General features: G+C 44.6%; 1 protein-coding gene across 3 annotated transcripts in view; it reads left to right on the top strand.

Annotated features, from left to right (window-relative positions):
• LOC146865673 (endoplasmic reticulum aminopeptidase 1-like) overlaps window positions 1-23,247 on the top strand; it is a 529,832-nt gene that overhangs the window by 251,161 nt on the left and 255,424 nt on the right. For all 3 annotated transcript variants that reach the window (XM_085632533.1, XM_085632531.1, XM_085632532.1), the window contains one exon: window positions 15,919-15,998. In XM_085632533.1, coding sequence (XP_085488659.1) covers window positions 15,919-15,998 — 80 coding nt within the window. The remainder of the gene's footprint in view (window positions 1-15,918; window positions 15,999-23,247) is intronic.

Genomic DNA, 23,247 nt, shown 5'->3' with positions numbered 1-23,247 from the left:
GAAGCCAGGCTGCCTGCTTAGTAAAGACGGTGCATGCCAATCCTGCAGTAGCTTTCACTGGCCAGAGAGAGCCAGAAGCAGTTAGACCCTCAGCGGTGTGTGGGTCCTCCGGAGCAGGAAGACTGAGAAGAGCAATCTTCGTTCCTGAGAAGTGTGGGCGCCATCTCTTCTTACGAGTGGTTCCCAATGGAAAACGCAACACGAATCTGTGCCTGAGCGGATTGTGCCATGGCTGTGAAGACCTGTGCCTGAGTAGGCCGTGCTGCTGCATGAAAGGATTATACCTGAGATGACAGTGCTGTTCCATTGAGAAACTGCCTGAGGCAAGATGTGCAGCATCAGAGACTGTACCTGAAGCCTGTTCTTTGAAGTTTTAAGTATTATGTGTGTATTAAGGAACTTTATTTACTTGAGTAAAGAACTGAGTTGTTCTCCTGCTAATTGACTGATGAGTTCTGAGCTTTTGCAGTCCAGACTAATTCCTTGAGAAGCCTGTGAATGCCTACTGTTGCTACCACTTAGAGTCAAGTGCTAATGGGAGTTCTGCTTGATCCAGTTTTGTAGATACTTATTAGGATGTGCCATAGAGCATCAGATAGAAATGATGATAGCTTAGGCTTGGTAACCCCTGCTTGGTTTGTGGTGCCTGAGAGCAGTCTGACACCATGTATTTTTGATCTCTGAATGACTTATGAAGCAAAGAGGATCATTATCTTGCCTATCTTGTACAGCTCACCGGGGAAGCCATTATCCCCCAGCTCTTTACTGCAAGGCAATTCTTTGACGACCTCCAAAATTGCATAGGCAGTGATTTTGCAGTAGTCTGGTACCATTGAAGAGTTTAGGCAGGAATGAAATTTAAGTAGTCCTCTTTCAATGTTTAGATGTCACCTTAGATAGATATCTAGAGGTTGACAATGAAGGTTGCAAAAGCTTTCGTTGTTAAAGGGGTTAATAACAAATAATACCTTTGTCATTGTATATAGTTGAAATGGCAAAGTGCTTTTCTCTTAGCTTTAATTAAGCTATGATAAGGTGTCCAGCCTTCTCTTGCTGCTCGTAATTGGTAACTTTGTAGTCTAGACAGGGCAGTTCTGCTTGAGAATTTAAAACAGAGCTAAACTCAAATTCTTCAATTCAAGATCCTGAAACAGGATCCAAGTAGATAATCTGTGACGACACTTAGTTAGACCTTTGATTGATTGTTCAGGTACGTCTTTTTGCACCTATTTACCCTTCTGACTAGTGCCAGGTCACACATTATTATTCCTCCCAGGGCTACATTCCGGCACCCATCCTGTCTATTTCCGGGGGGGGGAACATAAGGGCTTTATTATTTAATAAGGTCCAGCATACATGCCTAATGACTAGTGTAACCAACAAGGTATGCAGTTCCTATTGAGTGTTGCTGGTGGAGGTTTATGATCTCGAAAGTGAACCCTGTTGTGTGGGTATTCACACTGGCAGGAGAGGTAGTTCCTCCTTTTTGGAAAAAGACCCTCACACACCCAACAAGCAGGTGTCTTGCTTCATCATTGGGTCTGCTCCTAGGACTTTCGAGATCACAAACCTCCACCTGCAACACTCAATAGGAACTGCATACCTTGTTGGTTACACCCATCCTGTCTGGGCAGAAAGAGACTAAGAACCTGACATAGTTTGGCAAAAGTGTTACTCCATCACAGATGTTGCGAATATCCCATCCACCTTAATGCAAATGCCACAGGCTATAATGCATTTGTGATAGGATAGACAGAATATTCGTCACGTTTGTGAGGGAGTAGCCCATCCGCCAAACTCTGAATTAGGCCTTCAGTCTTAATTTTGCTCTAAGAAGCTGAGGAAATACGCAGTGAGACTGGTCTTTTCTGCCAATAGTCTATATTAAGAAGTGTTCATTCTCCATTTCTTGTTTTGCAATGGTGCCAAAAGGCACATGTTCATTTCAGGTGGAACTTGGAAGTGGTTAGGAACTCCTCTTTCTAAGATAAAACATAATAGATGTCAGAAAGTAGTGAGGCAGAAACAACGAATGTGCAAATCCTGGAAAAAGGCAATTGAACACAAAAAAATCAATGTGAGTTATTTTTCCTTTGGTTGAATTGATTGTCCCGGGTCCGGTAGGTTATGATATTCCTTGATGTCCACAAGCATGGCCCTGTCATTGCATAGGATTTCTTCAGAGTTCCAGATCTGTCTTGGAACAAGTCTAAGACTACGTTACAGTCTCCACCTTCGATGATCAATGAGAGCCCAAATTCAATGAGCAGTGTAGAAAGTGGTGAAAGGAGCCCAGCCATGGCTAAATAGCTATGGCTTATGACTTATCCGATTTAATCCTGATTTTTCAGATGCTGATGGGTATACATGGATTCCCTGAATGAGCTCTTTGTCAGAGGATTTTATAGCTAAACAGCTGAGGACTTTCTTTTTTCTATAGTGCGATGTTCCATTAATGTATGGGGATATCGTGGAAATTGGTCTGAGCATGCCCTGTGTGGGAGCCAGGTTAAATGGTATATGTGACCAACGTAGAGGAATATGAAAAATACTCTAAGGTTCGCCATATTTGCCATCCAAACTGCTAGGGCTAAAGAATGACCCCATACAATGTTTAATTGATTATGGCTATATTTGTGTTCCAGAGATACTCCTGCTTGTCCATGGGGAAGGCAAACATTGAGGAGACCAGGGAGGTGCATTGAAAAGGAAAGGAGTATCGCTTACTGAAGCACTGGCATAGCTCTGGCTAGCTGTTCTTAAATGTGACCAACTCAAGGTGGGGACACAATGAGCAGCAAAGAATGTTGAACATGGAGCAAGACGAGTTGGGTGATACTTTAGTTGGTGGACTAGAGTTTACCATCGTGGGACCAGTGATCCAAGGCTTAGGAGTAAAGGAAAACGACAATTCTGCCTAAGAATATAAGAGAGAGATGTAGTTGAGTAGGGCATGTGGTTTGAGTGATAAGTCCAAAGCTATCTCCTGAACCAGCCAGCAATGAAGAGTGGAATCATTTGTGCATGAAGGGGAAAGGGCAGCACTAGACCTGATATCGGAGAATCATTTGCAAACGCTGACACGTCACAAAGCACATTGTGAGAGTAGCCATTGGTCCTTTGTGCAGTACAATACCAAGGGACTACAAGATACCTGACCAGAACGGATTGAGTATAAAAACATAGGGTGGACTCAAAAATTGGAATGAAGTGTCAACAGTACCAGTGATAGGGTTTTGTTCCTAAGGCCTCGAAGTCCTCACATGCCTCTTGACAGTTTTTCTCAAGGTCTGTATTAGATGGCTCTTTCATTGTGCAGACACAACAGCTCTTACATTCTCCCTAGATGATGTAGGGAAGGTTGGGAATTTCTAAAAGTCTTAAGGGCAAGTGGGATGATGAAGTACGCACCAAGAAAGTGCAGTGCAATTACTGAACTGATATGTTCGAGGCATGTGGGCTGCTGAATTCATATCTGTGCATAGATCGCCGCCTAGTGTTGGGTCCGGATGTTTGCACGTTGTTGTCCTGGGAGAGTCTTCGAAGTATCCTGGGATAGGTGACTCCTCCCCTGGACTACAGTGCGCATGGGCATCCTCTCCATCCTCAGATTGTTTTTTTCCGCCATTGGGTTCGGATGTGCTTATCTTGACTCAAGTTAGGAAAAACTTTTTCCAGGCCAAAAGGCCTTTAGTTCGCGTCGGTACTGTTCCCGATCGGTATCGATAGTATCTTTGTTAGTTTACTAACTTCCAGAATCAATTTTTTCGCATCTTACCCGACCATCGACCCGACATCGACGATGGAATCGAGGACACCATTCAAGCGGTGTCCTGTATGCAATGCGAAATATCCCCATGTCGACGTCCACCCGGTGTGCAACAAATGCCTTTCACCGGATCACGACGAGTCTACATGTATGGCCTGTGCCCGATTCCGATCCAAGAAGACTCTCCGGAATCGGCGAGCAGCGAGACTCGAAGCGCAGCAAGCGGCACCGGCCCCGACTAACATCTTCAGCGCCGAGGACGAAGATGTCGAAGACGTGGAGAACCTACCCTCCAGCCCCGCTTCTGAACACGACTCCGGATCGGAGGACGTCGAAGAACGACTCTTTCACAGAGATGAAGCCGACACCGAGGTAGGAGACTACGATGAGGCCTTAGGGGCCGAAGAGAGTAGCTCCGGTGACGAGCAAGGCCTACCCGTACAGACTAAGGATATTCCAGTGCGCCAGTCTATGGCTCTGGTCGAGGGATCGCCTTCGGGCCTTACCCAAGACCTATCCCGCAGTTCTTCGGCCCCGCCCTCTGGCCCGGCCTCGGACATTCAGTGGCAGCCATTACTACCCAAAACGGCTGGTTTCCCTTCTTCGAAACCGAAACCGAAAGCTGTATTGGTTCACCAGAAACCGAAACCAAAAGTGACGCTGGTCGGATCGAGGCCCACCACACCTTCGACGCCAGCAAAACCTGTCGGCACCGACCGCACCAAACGATACTTCGGTGCCGAGCTTGCAGCAGCCGACGTCGGCCCCGACACACGGAAAAAGACCTTCGGTGCCACCAAACCTACTCGGCTCCCGGCACCGAAACAATCGGCGCCGACCCCAAAGGTCAAACTGCCTGCTGCGTCTCACACCACTTCGACAGCACCACCAAAGGCACACTCATCGACGACGTCGACGGCCACTACCGCTCCTCGACTCGATGACCCACTGGCGCCGAAGAAGTCCACGCCCGCCTCTACAGAACCGGTCGGCGCAAAAGACTCGATGGCGCTCCAGGTGCGGACAGTTGCTGCGCAACGCGTCAAACACAAAGCAGTCCCCCAGGACACGTCAGGCTCCGAGCCGGTAAAAGCTCCACCAGCCTCTTTGGCACCAGCCAACATCACTTTTGGCCTGCCGCCATCCACGGTCCCGAAACTGTTCCAAATCAGAACACGGGTCACCCACACCACAATCACGCCTGCCGAACGCTCTCCTGCAGAGACGTCACCATCACACATCATCGACGCCGACACCGGCAGGATGATGCTCCACAAGAGGAGAATAACTTCCGAGCCAGCTTTGGACTCCTACCGGATCCCGCTTAAGAAAAAGCTGCCAGTGGCTTCGGAACCAGTTCTTTACGAACCTCTCCATTCCTCTTACCAAGATCCACAGTCCTTCTCTCCCACACACTCCGAAACAGACGTTTTGGAGGACTACCTAGGTGACCACGTCCCCTACCCCGGAGAGATGGACCCTGAAGGCCAACAGGACACTGACCAAGCTTGGGATGACCCTGTAGACTCGGGTGCACCTATGGATACACAGGACCCGCAACTCTATGGAGCAAAAACGTCTCCCACAGAGGACACTGCCGCATTCAACGCCCTCATTGAACGTGCTGCGGCCAATCATGGTGTGCAACTCCACTCTGACACCGTCGAGGACGACTTTCTCATGGATACTTTCGCATCCTCAGAAAGGAATATAAAAACTCTACCCATGTTAAAGGGTGTCCTCCAACCAGCAAAGGACATCTTCAAGGAACCCACCAGGGCAAGAGTAATAAACCCCAGGATCGACAAGAAATACAGGTCGGCGCCTGGGGACCCTACCTACATTAGAGGCCAGTTACCTCTGGATTCCATAGTAGTTGCGAATGCTCGCAAACGGGCACACTCGCAAATTACGGGTGATGCTCCTCCCCCGGACAAAGAGTCCAAGGTGCTAGAGACCTCCGGCAAACGGGTTGCGGCCCAGGCAGCTAACATATGGCGCATTGCCAATACTCAGGCGCTCCTCGCTCGTTACGATCGAGCACACTACGACACATTAGAACAATTACTCCAACATCTCCCTGACCAATTCAAAGAGGGAGCAGAGATCCTCATTAGGGAGGGGCAACTCCTCACAAACGCATCCATCAAGTGTGCACTGGATGCCGCGGATACAGCTGCCAGAGCCATAAACACTAGCGTCATGTTGCGACGACACGCCTGGTTACGAATCTCCGGATTCAAACCTGAGGTACAAAATAACATCCTCAACCAGCCTGTCAACCCCGACTACTTATTCGGGCCAGAGGTTGACACCACCCTAGAGAAAATAAAAAAGGACACAGACACTGCAAAGTCCATGGGGGCTCTCCAAACGCAGTCCTTTCGGAGCGGCTCCTTTCGTCGCCCCGGAAATAGAGGAGCAGGTAGAGGACAGGGGTCACAGCAAACCTACAACAAAGGAAACACACAAGGTTCCTACGATAAAAATACCCGGGGTGGTTATCGTGGCTCAAGCACAAAGGGCAGAGGACGCTGATACGGCAACACCAGGTCCTCCCCCAAGAACAAACAGTGACGCCCTCTCCCTTCCTCCCGACCACATAACACCTGTCGGGGGAAGGCTACAAAGGTTCCTGTCCACGTGGAACTCCATCACCACGGACAGGTGGGTCAAAGATATTGTCAAACACGGTTACTGCCTAGAATTAACCTCGACTCCACCCACAATACCTCCAAAACACCGTCCTATGTCCTCAGAGCACTTAACGCTCTTACAGCAGGAAGTGCTAAGTATGCTACTAAAAGGCGCAATAGAGGTCGTACCCGTCCACGAGCAAGGCACGGGGGTGTACTCCCTGTACTTTTTAATACCGAAAAAGGACGGGTCACTCAGACCTATACTAGATCTGAGACCCCTGAACCACTACATTCTCTCCGAGCATTTTCACATGCTCACTTTACAGCAAGTCCTCCCGCTGCTCAAGCAGGGAGACTTCCTGGCCACACTGGACCTCAAAGATGCGTATTTCCACATACCCATTCACCCCTCACACAAAAAATACCTCAGGTTCACTGTTCAGGGGCAGCACTACCAATTCAAAGTCCTTCCCTTCGGCGTGACAACAGCACCCAGAGTTTTCACAAAGTGCCTAGCTACTGTGGCGGCACATCTACGGAGGCAGCACATACACGTCTACCCTTACCTGGACGACTGGCTTGTTCAAGCAAAGTCAGCCCAACAATGTGCCAGCCACATGTCCCGCACCATTCACCTCCTTCACATTCTGGGGTTCTCACTAAATTACCCAAAATCCCATCTCCAACCCGCACACGTACAACAGTACCTAGGTGCGACTATAGACACTCTGGCGGCCACAGCTCAGCCAAATTTAGTGAGAATCAACAGCATGCAAATGCTGATTTCCAAGTTCAAACCACAACACTCCCTTCCCGCGCGAGTGTTCATGCAGTTGATAGGCATGATGGCCTCCTGCATTTTCATAGTCCCACACGCGAGACTACATATGCGCCCGCTTCAGGAGTGCTTAGCACGTCAGTGGAATCAGGCTCAAGGACAGTTGAAAGACCTAGTGTTGGTGAGCGGTCGGGCATTCAACTCTCTGCATTGGTGGAATCCACAAAACCTTTGCAAGGGCCGACCGTTCCAAGAGCCTGTTCCACAAATAATACTGACAGCGGACGCGTCTCTCCAGGGATGGGGAGCTCATGTACTCAACTACACAGTGCAGGGACTATGGACAACACAACAACGGAAGATGCACATCAACCTTCTGGAACTGATGGCAATCTTCCTGGCTATGAAAGCATTCAAAGTACACTTGTGCAACAAAGTCGTGTTGATCCGGACGGACAACATGACCGCCATGTACTACATACAGAAGCAGGGAGGAACACACTCTCCACAGTTGTCTCATCTGGCTCAGAGCATGTGGAAGTGGGCCATTCAAAGGAACATGTTCCTCATGGCGGAACACCTCCCCGGCAAGGACAACCAGATGGCGGATCTGCTCAGCAGACACAGCCACCAGATGCACGAGTGATTACACCCATCAGTACTCCAACCGTACTTCCAGCAATGGGGTCATCCAGAGATAGACCTATTCGCCACAAGCGAAAACGCAAAATGCCAAAGCTTTGCCGCCAGGTTCCCACATCCACAATCGCAGGGCAATGCGATATGGATGAACTGGTCCGGCAGATTTGCGTACGCTTTTCCCCCAGCGCCATTGATACCGCTGGTGGCTCGCAAACTCAGACAACACTCCCTGACACTCGTCCTGGTTGCTCCAACGTGGGCACGCCAGCCTTGGTACACCACTTTTCTCGAACTTTCCGTGGTGCCGCATCAACGGCTGCGGATCAAACCCGCGCATTTGACGCAGAACCATGGAGAGATTCAGCACCCAGATCTGCAACAGCTGAACCTGGCGATCTGGCTCCTGAAGTCCTAGAGTTTGGCTACCTAAACCTGCCACCTGACTGTATGGACATCATTAAGGAAGCTAGAAGACCCACTACCAGAGCTTGCTATGCAGCCAAATGGAAAAGGTTCGTCATTTATTGCAATAATAATGACATTAACCCGCTAGACGCATCTATCCAAAACATCATTTGTTACCTCTTACACCTATACCGATGCAATCTGGCATACACCTCTATACGTGTCCATTTGACCGCAATATCAGCCTATCTCCAGAACAGGCAGCACATCTCTTTATTCAAAGTGCCTGCCATCAAAGCATTCTTGGAAGGACTCAAACGAGTAATTCCTCCAAGCCACCCACCGGCTCCAATGTGGAACCTCAACTTGGTCCTCACACACCTGATGGGTCCACCCTTTGAACCTCTACACTCATGCGAGATTCAATTCCTTACCTGGAAAGTAGCTTTCCTAGTAGCGATCACTTCTTTAAGAAGAGTTAGTGAACTCCAGGCACTAACCGTTCAAGAGCCATTTATACAAGTTCACGCCAACAGGGTCGTACTACGTACCAACCCCAAATTCATGCCCAAGGTGATATCGCAGTTCCACATGAATCAAACTATTGAACTGCCTGTTTTCTTTCAAAACCCACAAACTGTCACAGAAAGAGCACTCCATACACTAGATGTGAAGAGAGCCCTCATGTACTATATCGACAGGACTAAAATCTTTAGGAAGACTAAACAACTTTTCGTTGCCTTTGCCCCACACCACAAAGGTAACGCTATCTCCAAAGCAGGTATAGCCAGATGGATCGTTAAATGTATTCAAATTTGCTATCAAAAGGCTAAACGCACTTTAACGATTCCCCCACGAGCCCACTCAACACGTAAGTTAGGGGCCTCCATGGCTTTCCTGGGAAACATCCCTTTGCATGATATATGTAGAGCAGCCACCTGGTCCACTACACACACATTTACCAAACACTACTGTGTAGATGTGCAATCAAAACAGCAGGCAGCTGTAGGACAGGCTGTTCTCAAAACTCTTTTTCAGACCGCTGCAGCTGGCACTGGTAGCCGCCGCTAATGGGAGGTACTGCTATGTATTCTATGCACAGATATGAATTCAGCAGCCCACATGCCTCGAACTGAATATGCTACTTACCAGTATGCATCTGTTCTTGGCATGTAGGGCTGCTGACATTCATATCGCCCACCCTCCTCCCCGGCGCCTGTAGCAGCTGCAGCTCTCAGAATTACTGTAAGCATGGTCATCACTTTCTGTATCTACTCCATCACTGCCACAATGGCGAAAAACAATCTGAGGATGGAGAGGATGCCCATGCGCACTGTAGTCCAGGGGAGGAGTCACCTATCCCAGGATACTTCGAAGACTTCCAGGACAACAACGTGCAAACATCCGGACCCAACACTAGGTGGCGATCTATGCACAGATATGAATGTCAGCAGCCCTACATGCCAAGAACAGATGCATACTGGTAAGTAGCATATTCACTATACTCTGAGATCATTAGAAACCTTTCTTCTGTGTCACATAGCCTTTGCTCACATTTACTTGTAGGACCGTTATGGGTTGATTGAGAGGCGTCATTATATGTAGCACATTGTACTCAGCTGTATATCGAAAATTCAGAATCAACCTGCTCAAGTGTGTTTTTTCTGCATCTAAGTTGTAACACACATTGGGAAGACCTAAGAATGCTCAACCAAGTTTCTTCTAATCGCTCAGATCCAATTAACCATCCTGGTGAGGGGAAACGAACAGTGGGGAAAGATGCAAGCAGTTTGTTTTTCAATTGTACTTTAGAATAATTTGTTTTATAGTTGAATGTGATTTACTGGATATGGGAAAAACACAAATACACACTAAAAAGACCAACTGTTCGAAATCCCAGAAACATTAAAAATAAACTAAGGTTGTCGGGCGATACAAAGTGTGTGCACCGCGTCATATTAGAATACTGACAGGATTTGTAAATACATACTATATTGTAGCTTGAAAGGTATTCTACGGCCCTCCTTGTAACATCTATTTTCATAAACCCCAAGTGATATTACAGGCTTTTTCATTCTGTGATATCGTTGAACCTTAAGACGGGAGGTTTTTAATTGACTAGTAGCAGCATTGGACATTTAGCAGGTTCAATTTGAGTCTGCGGGCTATTTTGTATTTTTTAACCCATATGTAATTGTACCAGGCATTGTTTAGAGAGGTTTGGCACCAGATTGTCTGTCCTAATGTGTTTGCTTAAAGATTCCCCTTAAGCTCCTATCATTGTGACATCTGTGACGGACAATCCAGGCCTTCTTACCTTTTTGACTATCACTATTTCAAAGTTTTTACTACTCTTTGCCTTTCAGCATAGGTCTGTCTTTAAAGAGCTACAATTCTTGTTTAAGCTGTGCTATATAAAACTTAAAGTAGAGAAAATATTTTCAATCTTAAACCATCATGAGATAAACTCTACCTTGAATCCATTTGAATCACTGTGACTCAAAGTACGGCCCAGGGGCCGCATGCGGCCCTGAGTCCTGACCTTTTCTTGCGACCCCCTGGTCAACAGCAGCACTGGTCGGTTGTTTACTTGACTCAGCACTAACATCAAAAAGATGGTGAATAAACGACCAAGCATTTATTTAAAGGTTAAATTAAGTAAAAGACGGGAATAACTAGGGTGTCCTGCGCTTCTTAACTTTAGGAACACTTTCATTTTTAAACACATCTTGCAGCAAAAGTGCAAATATTTTATAAAGTCTCTTCAAAATTCAAAAAAGTGTATTTCATTAATATACAAAATCGTTTCTCCTTTATCCTTGGTACATCAAATATCAGTGCGTTGAGAAGCATTTTTTTGTTTAAAGTGATAGTTTTAAAATATGAATTTAAAAATATTAATTCTTCCCCTCCACCCTGACAACAATGCCAATATTGAACTAAGAGTTAAGTCAGTTGTTATGTGTATCCTCCAGAGAGGATTTTGTAACGCGCACATCCTGAAGTCCTATATTTTAAGGTCATCTTGATAATAAAGAAAAAGGAGGGAAACGAAAAATGTGGTGAAGTCAGGATAATATCCATATAAAGGGACAGAATGCACACCTTTGATTTCCACAGTCCTTTTTCACAAAATGCTCAAAGGCACAAATGTTTGCTTGCAGACTGGTGCAGACTTCACACTACGGGGTTGAGTTTGGCACACACTGGGAGATATTACGTTTTATAAGAGGAGCGTTTGGGTGAAGTGGTTTGTTTAGTTTTAAATCTTAGATAATGGTTGGGTTTTGTAAAGCACTGGTGTTTATGTATTATGTTGCATACCAAATACACAAGGATTTACAGTTGGTATAATGTGTCAAGACATTACAGTTTATGCTTCTTGTCTAATGTTGCAAAATAGTAATAGCGGTTTCAATTTGAATTTATAGCTACTCCTGACGAAGGGATGTCCAGCCCGAAATGCATTGGGTCAAAGCGAATATAGCTGCCCAGGATGAACAATGTATTCTCACGTGCTGCAGTAAAAGGCCCGGATAGGCATATCTATAGCATTTGAAAAAATGGAGAAACATGCTGCCTTTTTATGTTAATGAAGAAAATTACGAGAAACTCATGAAATAAAATATTAATTAAAAAGGATTAAAATGGATTAACTAACTAATGATGGAGTCTATTGAATATTGTCTGAATCGGCTGTTCGACTGGTTTGGAGCACAATATTGCTTCACATGTTATGAAGTCAGGATTAATCCCAGGTTGTCTGGTTTCACATTGTGCAGGTTAACACTAGACATATATGCTTTGCTTTCCCCTTGACCCACCGTGCCAAAGACACGACCCCGCCAAAATGTTTGCGAGTACCCATGCTTTAAATTTAGACTCTTTAATTGTTATGGTACTGGAATCTATTTATTTTTTTATATCTCGCCTAATAGATCTTTTGTTTTCCAACTGTGTGCATAGAGACAGCCCATTATTTACCATTGGATGGCTTCTTTGCCACTCTACTTTGCTTTTTTTGTATAAGTCTGCTGCCGCAGGCTTCCTTTCTCTTCGTGTGTTTGTCCTTCCCCTTGAGGATAGAAGCATCACTTCTTCAACTGTTCCTATTTTTTTGGACACTACTGTATTTGTCGTTCCCCTTGAGCATGGGCACATTACTTGTCCTTCTACTGATCATTTTTTGGGCACTACTCTTTGCTTTGTGTTCTACCGGAGCACTTATTTTTCATCAGTCTCCCTTGTGTACTACTTCTCCCATCTCCATGTTCCACCCACTGCTGTCCGTCAGCTTCTCCCCAGCACCTCCCTCCCACCTTCTGTTTGTCCATGTGCTTGCTTCCAGCCCCTCCCTCCAGCCATCCATTGTTTGTGTTGCCCCCCATCCTGCCCTCCCTCTATTGTTGCCCATGAACCAGCCCTCCCTCCGGTGTCCGTGTTGCCCCCAACCCACCCTCCCTCTGTGTCCCCCCGCCCCCCATCTGTTTACTCTGTTTCTACTCCATCTTCCATAATAAAAAAGTGCATTTCGACGCAATATCTCTGGCTGTGTTATTGTGTTTATTTCCCCCCACAACCTCTATTGTCCTTGTTGCACCCACAAATCCTCCCTCCCTCCGTTTTTCCTCCTTGCAGGCAATTAAAAAGCACTATAACACTAACACAGTTGGCCACATCCTAGCACTTTTTTCCCACAGCCTGTGTTTCCCCCCTACTCCCCATCCCCTCCCTCCTACAATAAGTTTAAAAAAAATTGTGCTTTGAGGCGGCCGCATCATAATGCTTTACTTTTTATTTCTTTTATTTACTTTCAGTCAGTCTGCACGGGAAACAGCCATTACATCGCATGCGTTATAACGCATGCGATTACATACAACACGTTTGTTACATTGCAGTACATTACAACGCAAGTCGTTACATCGACTTGCTGTAGGGGGCGCGCTAACCTAAGGAATAGTATAATTTACTATTCCACACCTTCCCTACTGTTGCACACACTGGAGTTGGAATAGTACATTTTTCTATTCCTAAGTCTAGCGCGCCCCTTACAGCAAGTCGATTTAACAACTTGCTTTGTAATATACTGCGAAGTAACAACGCGGTCGTGTAACAACCACGTTGTAATCGCATGCGTTGTAAACGCATGTGATGTAAGGTGCTATGTTCGGCTGCACAGAACCCACACTTCTGTATAACATGGCTAAAAACATTGACAACCCCAATACTTCTCATAGGTGAGACCTACTGGCTGTGCAAATGCTTATTCTGAAGCATCAGCCAATTTCAGGAAATACTAGGTCCTGCTATTTGAAAAAGTTGTCCCTTTATGTTTGCTGTTTGCCTGCCGCTGGCTTCATTAATGATGTTAATTATTTGTGACATTTAAAATCTCTCAAGAACCAGACATGTTTTTATGCAGAAGAGCATGCACAGGCATCTATCTGTCTGGAGGCAGTGGATGAGAGGTGTGGTCTTCTAGTCTCTGAGAAAGTTTATGGCAGTTGTAGTTAATGTAGGGTAGCAATAATTATCCTTTACTTGTGCATCGTACTATAAGTGTGTCCCCACTGAGCTCCACTGATCCTGACCTCTCTGGCAGCGTGAGTTGCAGAGGTTGGGTGTAGATGGAGGACCTCAATTCAGTCACAGTTGTCTGGAATGAGGGGACTGAAACTGCTTTGATCAGTAGGAGCAAGTGCAAAATATCTCCTCATTGTCGCAATCATTTTTTGTAATTCAACATATCAATGACTCATTCCCTTCCTCACTCTTTTTTCTTCCATCCCCTCGCCTTTGCTCTTTCTAAAAGTCTCTCTCATCCACCAAGTATATTGAGTTTCTCTCATTCTTTTAATTCACGTGATTTGCCATAGAATTCTTAAGGCAGTGTTTTGTATGATAACCACTGATGAATGATTCACCTAAGGAGATTATCTATTTCCTAGCAAGATTATATGGAAATCTGTCAAGCAAGGTGCGGTATGGGCTTCTAGGCGAATATACTCCTTCCTTTAAGGTCAAAAGAGGCATCCGACAGGGCTGCGTTCTGGCCCCATTGCTTTTTTTCTTTGTTTATTAACGAAGCAGACGCAGCCCTGAAATTCTTCGAGTCGGATGCCCCAAGGGTTGATGGTATGCCCGTCCCAATTCTTTTATATGCGGACGACGCGGTTTTACTCTCCCGTACTCCCATTGGTTTACAACGTCTTATGGATAATTTTACTGCTTTTATTGCTAAAAAGAAACTTTTAATTAACAAATCGAAAACTTTTGTAAAGGCCTGTGGCAGGAACCCTATAACATCCAGCACTTATCACATCGAAGGCTCCAAGGTTCAGACAGTTAAAACATTGTTATTTAGGCATCACGTTCGCAGGTAATAGGTCAATGGTCATGGGTCCAGGAACAGGATAATGCCTGTTCTAAGATGTTCTAAGATGTTGAGAAATATTAAGGGTATTTTTAGATTTGCTGTTAAACTAGGCAATCGATGCATCAGAGACATGTTGACAATTTCCGAGATACGATGTGTCACTGCAGCACTTTACAGGGCAGGTGTTTGGGGCCACTGCCAAGGTAATAAATTACAACAAATTGAAAATTCATTTTTAAAACGTCTACTGTGTGCCCCTTTATCTGCCTCTACTGAACTGATCCATAGGGAGGTGGCCATTAAATATATTTCAGACCTGGTTCCAATACGCCCTCTCCTATTATGGAAATCTATATGGTCAAAAGAGGAGACATTGTTTACGCAATCTATAATACGGGACTGCCTTAATTTGGAAAACTGTTTAAAAATACCCTGGCTTAATTATAATATCCAATGGTTTAAGTCTTTATTCAACTGTGATATCCGATTGGACCCAGAGTGTATAGTTTCTGTTGCTAGAACTGAGATAAAAACAGTTATGCTGGCTAATAAAATAGAGGCTAGATCCCATGCTATCAAGACTCAACTCTAGGGTTTTCAAAGCTACTTGTCAGTTGTGACTAGAGCATCACACCGTTTCGTGTTGACACGTTTAAGACTGGGTACTATACATCATCTCGTCAACTTCCCAGTCACGAAACAGAGTTCTACCCACCCATGCGACGGAGTCTCCCACCAAAGTTGTTGCCACATGCTACTTTTTTGTACTTTTTATACTCATCTTAGAAATTTTATCTAAAACCTTTTTTGTTATATTATAACACCAGATCTATTAAAAATACCATGGAGTTGTTTTTTAGACTGGATGATCCACAATTGTGTTTTTATTTAGCCACATTTCTTATGAAAGCTATTAGTACTAGGAAATCTCTGATCATTGATAATTGACTGTATGCTTCTTTTCGGTATATTATGCATTTGCACTTTGAATCAGGACTGTTCATGTCCTAGTAAAATGTTAGGGGCTCTTTGTGACTTATGCATTTGCACTTTTGTACTTGACTCATCATGTTTATGAACTTTGATACTTTTATATTTTCAATCCCACTGTTTTTACATTTCATTTTGTTTTAATCAGATTGTTTTATGAATGTATTGCTTATATGGTTGATCTATTTGACTGAATAAAAGCTTTTCAAATTGAATTGAATTGATTCACCTATATTTTATTCCTACACATTCATAATAATGACATTTTGTTAACTTAGTGATTTAATAATGATATTTTATTATGTTGACTTTTTTACAGATACATATGGCATGTTCCTTTAACTTACACCACAAGCAAATCTAATGTGGTTGGAAGATTTTTGCTGAAAACCAAAAAAGGTAATTTTTTTTACCATGATTACTGCATATTCACATGTTGTGTATAGGATTATTTCGCACTTGAGTTACCTGATTTTGTACTTCTGTTATGTAATGCAGGAAGTGTGCAAGTTATTTATTCACTCAGTTTATATATTTAGGTTCCATTATTGTGGGACATTATAGGAACTCTTTGGAAAATTACGTACTTATTTGAGTAATGATCAGGGCACAGGGTTTTTTTTAATAGAAATGGATGTTTTCACCTGTTCTGTTTCTTTATTATTTGATACATTTTTAATTCATCTAGTGATTCTTATTACATCTAGTGATGAATTACATTAAGTGTCTTGTATATTTTTTGAGTGTGCAAGAGTGGTTTGCAGCTTTACGGAGATGTCAGCCAAAGAGGTTTTACCTATTTATCCCAAAGTGTGCAGAAATCCGTATTTAAAATGTCAAGACTCTTGCCTGCAATTCCTGTATATTATGTATATGTGCGTGAATAAGAACGTGTTTTTGTTTTTCTGTATTTTCTTTTACTAAGTCGCCAGGAGAGTTCAATCACAGACTAGGTTAGTGAACGGGAATCGGAAGGCCAGAGGCAGGCAGGTTTCAGATGACTGAAGAGGAGCATACAAAGAAGAGAAGAATTTATTAATTTCGAGTCTTTTTCTTTTGCACATCCTTTTCTTGGCTTTGATTTGGCACCTGCTTTTTGATTTCTTTTGCATTCGAGTGAGCATAAGTAAAATTCATAGCAAAAAAAGGGATTATCCTGGCCGGTTACCTGGATTGAACCTGATGGTTACTCTTTGAGAAGAGAGACTCTCTGAGGAGAGAGAACGATCCTCATCACTACTGACAAATAGGTTTTGTCAAATATTTTCAACTTTTAATGTTCATTTCCATTTAAAAAAGCTGGTATATGGCAGTTCCACAATAGAGAGGAGAATTACTTACTAGTCAGAAATTCCATTGCACATGTTATTTCATTCAGTGTGAAAGAAAATATGGTTGGAATAGGGAGCAGGTCTCATTTGGCATGAAATATGTGTTTTAATACTTATATATTTGTGGATAGAAACCAATGTTAGGGTGCCTTCGAACGGCATAGCATGCCCTGCAATCTAGCCAGAGAATGCTAGTTATAAAATGGATTTTTCAGATTGTGTTTTTTTGAAAATCCCATTTCTGAGAGTCCTTCCAAAAACTTCCTGGGAAACATTCTCAAAAATAGTTGGGACTCTGATTGTGCCTCTTCTTCAAGGCAGGTATGTTTGACCCCCTCTGAGATATCAAAAACAGCACTGTATTTCAGAGAGGGACACACAATTGCAATAGCTGTTCTAACCAGCTTTCTGGGCTAGATTTAATATATAAAGAACTTTAAAATTATTTTACCACCATACATTTATCTTGATGGTAAAACTTATTTATGTTGATGCCTCTTAAAATACGTTTATATTAAATATGTTAAATTTATCATGTTATGAATTTTTTACACCGCACAAATACCTAAAAGGTGTCCTTGCAATGATTAACTGAAACGATCACCAATCTACGTAATGAAAAGCGCCACGATAAAGCAGGTTACTGCAGCAATCTAATCGAAACAGAGATCAGCACAATAACTGTCAATATACCCTGGTTTTTAATGCCTTTCTAAATTGGGGGATGGTCATAATTTTCCAAATCTGAGGAGGCAAAGTATTCCATAATATTGCTGCCACTGCAGAAAAAGCCCAGCCCCCAACCAGTGAATGGAAAGAATCAATGAATCAATGAATCCTGGGGACTTACCGAGCGGCCAGGCAGGTAGATTGTAGATGTCTTCCTACAGTACGATGGACCTGATTGATAAAAGACCAAATGTACTAGACAAAGAGATTTTAAAGATGATCCTTATTGCCACAGGAAGCCAATGTAGTGTATCCCAAGGCAAAGGTAGAAGAGGCAGACCTAGGCCATCCAAGTGCTAATTTAGCTGCTGCATTTTGGATGTGCTGAAGCTTCAACAGCATACCCAAGGCGACTCCTAAAAAGAGGGAGGTACAGTAGTGAAGACTAAGTAAGAATAGTCGTCTGAACCACCATCCGACAAGCAAGGAAGGAGTTGGGTAATTTTTCTCCTCAACAAGAGGAAGCACATTGAAGTTAGGTGATTAGTTTGTCTCCAGAGATAAATTGTCTTTCAAAAGAAGCCAAGATTCTTTACTGGGCTTGGTGCATTCAACCAAGAAGAAGGCAGGAGGTTGAGGTAATAGGGCTGGCAGGAGGTGTAATTGAAAGAACCTTAGTATTACTCTAATTGAACTTCAAAGCCTTCAGTTGCAATCATGTGAGTACCACTGTCATGAACTCAAGCATTAACAATATACCGTGCAAAATTCATTGTTCAACCAAAATTCACTGTTCAACCTGTTAAAGTGTATGAAATATGATGTAAATAACTAAGGGGCTGATTACGATGGTAGTAAACCGGCCACCGGCAGGCTGCCGCTGGCGGGTTCACCACCACTGTGTGGCCATTTTCCACCCGCCAGATTGTGATGGGCGGTGTGCTGGTGGGCGGAATGCCCAACTGCCATGGGTCCGACAATGGCAATTGTTCAGATTGCTTGTCGGACTGCCCTGCATCCCTAGAATGGTGGTGGTGCCTAGCAGGTACCACCCGCCTTATTGGGATGCAGTATCCCCGCCAGCCTTTCCATGGCGGTTGAACCGCCATGGAAAGGCTGGCGGGTATGGACTTTGGTGGCCCGTAGCGGGTCCCCTTTACCCCCGGGCATCTTCAACATCCACTTGAGGGGCACCTACGGTGCCCCCCTACATTTCCCTGCACCATGTGGCAGGCACTGCATTTTTAACATTGCAGCGGGTGCTGCAGCTAGCAGCACCCGCCGCAATGTTAAATACTGCAGATGCGACCGCGGTGGTGGCGGTCGCATCTTAATTCCATGTATGGGACCTGCCTCATAGGCGGGCGGTCCCCATCCCCAACATGCCATCGTAATGAGCCCCAAAGTATTTACATCGAAGGCAGTAAATAAGAAGCATTGAAATTGCAATAGGTCTCGCCTTTGATTAAGTTAAAGCCATTTGCTTTGCTAATGGTTATTGTGTAGCAAAGCAAATGGCTTTAACTTAATGAAAGTCGAGACCTATTGCATTTTTAATGCTTGTTAAAGCATTGTTCATTTCATACGCTATACGGTGCCAGATTACTTATGGATACCACATGTCATTTTTAGGAAGTATAGAAGAATTTTTTTCTGTGCTTTTATTTCAATATCACAGTATGCAGTCTATTTCCTTGATGAGCAGTACTGCAGACAAAAAGAATGCTTTTTTTCTAAAATTCAACAAAAGCTTTATGAATAAGGCACAACATACAATCCTGCCTGCTGAAGAAAATGCTTTGATCAGTCCAAAGGCGCTATAACGTTTTAATCTGATCTTGCTGATTCAATGAGAAAATGGATTTAAAAAAAAGAAGGAAACTGAAAGCAGGCATCTTTAAAGGAAAGGCATATGTGAAGGAATGCATGCATTGAGAGGCCCTCTTGGTTTACGTTTCTCAGTAGTCGGCAACAAACATTGTTCAAGAGGGGCTACTTTTCCACCTAAAGGCGCCGCGGAAGGATGGGGTGCATTCTGCCTCGGAGTCTGGGCGTACGCTTACTTGATGATACTGGTCTTATTTCTTGCTCCAGGCAGCGCTGGTATCAACACTTTTTTCACGCCTTCAGGGATTATGTCAAGCTCCAAAACGAGGAAGAGACAAGTGTGCCATCACTCCCACCTCCTTATAAAAATACGGAGGAGAGATGCCAATCAGCAAAGACATAAGCGTTCAATCATTGGACAGCGTAGTGGCAGGAGCCAAAAGATGGGTACCGAAAACACCCTTCTACAGGCCTTGGTCTGCAGCTGCCCTCGTGGGGACACGGAGCAGCTACCCGCAGAAGCCGCCTGACTCCGAGCCGAGGCAACTGGATGCAAACCCAGAGGGTGCCCACAATCCACTGACAACCCCTTAGCATTCATTCATTCATTCATTCATTCCGCAACATCCACCCTTGAGTGGGAGCAGGCCCAAGGGAGACCCTTGCAAATCTTTACTAAGATTTTCTCGTCACGACAAGCCAATTTAAACCGGTACTTTCTGGGACTTGTAGGCTGTGTTTGTTACAACCACCTGCACCTCCGATAATGATTTGAAAACGGAAAGCCCTGAGTTTTTCACACATCATGCTCAGCACAGAGAGCGATGGACCAACCATCCCTCCATCCATTCTCTCTGTACCCCCATCTCTTCCAAACCCCCCCACCAACCTCCAGTCACCAGTGTGAACATGTGGGAGCCTCTCTGATGGGTTAAGATCACCCCCAGTGACCCCGGCAACGGAATACTCTCCAAATCCGGAGGTATCCCTGCAAAGGATTCCCAACCTTCCTTTGAACCAGAGTCCATAAAACACACACCCCAAGTCTCTCTTGTGTAGTGTTTTGTTTTGTGCACTTTTTATATAGCGCAAACTCGTCCTGGAGGTATTAGAGCACTTTACACGAGCATCAGTTATATTATTGTAATTGCATTTGTATAGAGCTTAGTACCCCTGACACAGAGTTGAAATGCTTTGTTGGATATGTGTCCTGGAGGTTCAGTTCAATTCTCCCTGCATGGCCTTGAGTCTCCGTGAGTGATAACCCCCTCCCTGGTATTAAACTTCAGAGATCACACAGTCAGAGTCTCCCTGTATTCCTGGGAGTCTCCAAAGGTGACACCGCCATCACCCCGCGTGCTCAGGCCTTAGAGGCCACACGGCCCAAGGTTCCGCGAACTTGAGAGCATCTCCCTGATTGGGTAAGCAAGCCTTTAGAAATCGAACACAGAGGAAGTCTCCCTGAAGTCGAGGGAGTCTCCCGGAATGGTAAACAACCTCCTTGGGAACTATACTGACACTATTAATCTGACACCAGCACCAATACACCCGATCCCCCTAAAAACGAACGCTTCACCTCCAGATTTCCTCACACCAGCCAAACACCACCACAGCACGACTGCCACAATCTGGTGAAATGGACACGAATGCCGTCTACGAGACGCCGCACCGCTGCTCAGTATATGATCTACATCTGGTAGCAGTCACTCATCTCTACTGTGGTCTCCATCTGTCTGCTGCCATGTGATGGTCAAACATCTGGTAGCAGTCACTCATCTCTACTGTGGTCTCCATCTGTCTGCTGCCATGTGATGGTCAAACACATGCTCGCCGGAATGGGGGGGGGGGACCTGGGTTAATCACTCATGCCACCCTAACAGGGTTATTTGCCTGCTATAATATGATTTCACTGAAAATCCCCCAAAGCCAGGGGTATTACGGCATTATTGTGACAGCCGAGCGTGGAGACGGCTCACGGGTTAGCAGACAGACGCCCAGCACGGCCACACCACAGACACCCTTCTCCCAGAAAGATGGCATTTTCCTGCCCTAACTATTTAGTGCCTGCAGCCTGTTCTTGGGTCACATGACTGCGTGTAGTTGACATTTGGACTTTGTTTATTGCTTCCAAATCTACACAGTAGGTAGATTAGGTGTGCCTAAAATGGGCCATAGGCTGGCAGGATGGGGGGGGGCAGGTTGGAGCTAGACACAGCACCACCTGCAGCTGAATATGCTGTGCTGTGCCCTGCCTTCACACAAAAGACGTGTCAGCACAGCAATGTTCATGTAGCCAGAGCTTGGAGCCAGATCAGGGGAGGCAGGAAACTTCAATAACTTCAAAAAAGAATTCTCTAGAACCTTCTCTCACTTCAGAATGGGCACTTGCTATACATTTTGGCCCCTCAGACCCAACTCTTCAGTAACTCTGGACCTGTGGACGATTCAAATGGATTTCTGTGCTGCTCTGCAAGAAGGACTGCTTCTCTGTTGCTTTGCTGTCTGATTTAGGGACCTGACCTGCATCTTGAACCCAGGATCACCAGAGTGACTCCAAGGGCAAGTTGGTTGGCCTCCTGGTCATATCCTCGGGGACAGAAAAGGCTCCAACCACCTAGAAACCAGCTCCTGGAATCTATCTACTGTGAGTTCTACCTACCAAGTGGCCCCCCCCCCGCCATTTCTGGTCCCTTAGAAGTGGGCCTTAAGGTGTTCTGCCAGGCCATCTGTGGTCTTGTGAGCAAAACCGATGCAGTACGATGCATCTCCTTGCAGCTGCATTGGAACCGCTACACACATGGTGGAAGACTTCAACATTTCACCTAAAGTGGTCCCCTCACCTAACCCACTTAGTTTTTTGCTTAACATACTACTCAGTCTTCACATTCATATAAAAAATATAGCCAAAAGTATGGTGTGGTAATTAAATCTGCTCCAGAATATCGAACCCTTTTCCCTAAAGCCAAAATTCAAATGAGCTCAAGGGCTCTGGTTATGCTGTGCATTCTTTGTGGAAATGTTTATCTCCTCAGCCTGCCCAAAATAATAAAATAATCCTACATTTAACTGATAGGCTCCTAACCAACAGTAAAACGTGTAACCCCAATTATACCTACACTACCATCTTTCAAATGTTTCCCACTTGAAATTAGGGAACTCTACAAAACTGCCTGCACCACCTACAAGGCCTTTCGAGCAACAGACCCAAACCTATTGCCCAGAAATCATAGATTGCTGTCCAGAATATTCCTGTAAGGAGTCACACTTATATCTTCATCAAGAGACCACAGTTCAAAATACCCCCTTTATGAAGCGCTACTTCTCTGGCGCTGCTCCTAGAATGTGTAATGTTCACTCAGATTTAAGACTGGCTCCAACACTGACCATCTTCAAAAGAAGGATACAATACAACTTCACTGAATGTAATCACACTTAGTACAGCCTTTAGCTTTCAACCTACATTATGCACAAATAACAAGAGAAAACAACTAAAACCTGCTGCATGTAGGTTCGAAGGATATGACATACTGATTGCACTGCTCCTGCGAAATTGATCATCAGCCAACATAAGCCTAGCTAATTCCATTTAGTCCAAGAGGAATGACAGTTAGTGACTAGAAGAAATGTGCAACGTGTACAATATGTATAACTACTGTTTATAAAATATATAAACCACTGTTATTTAACACTAAAGGAACAGTCTATAACTTTGAATTCATTATATTTATTGTTTGAAAATGCCACCCACATTATGAAATATACTTTGAACTGAGACTTGTAAATGGAATGTTTGTTTGAGGCATGTGTGCTGTAGAAACACA

The sequence above is a fragment of the Triturus cristatus genome, chromosome 2_1 (genome assembly GCF_964204655.1).
Source record: "Triturus cristatus chromosome 2_1, aTriCri1.1, whole genome shotgun sequence".
In the NCBI taxonomy this organism is placed as follows: domain Eukaryota; kingdom Metazoa; phylum Chordata; class Amphibia; order Caudata; family Salamandridae; genus Triturus; species Triturus cristatus.
Note: the sequence above shows the minus strand (reverse complement) of the source record. Positions and strands in the feature narration are given on the sequence as shown.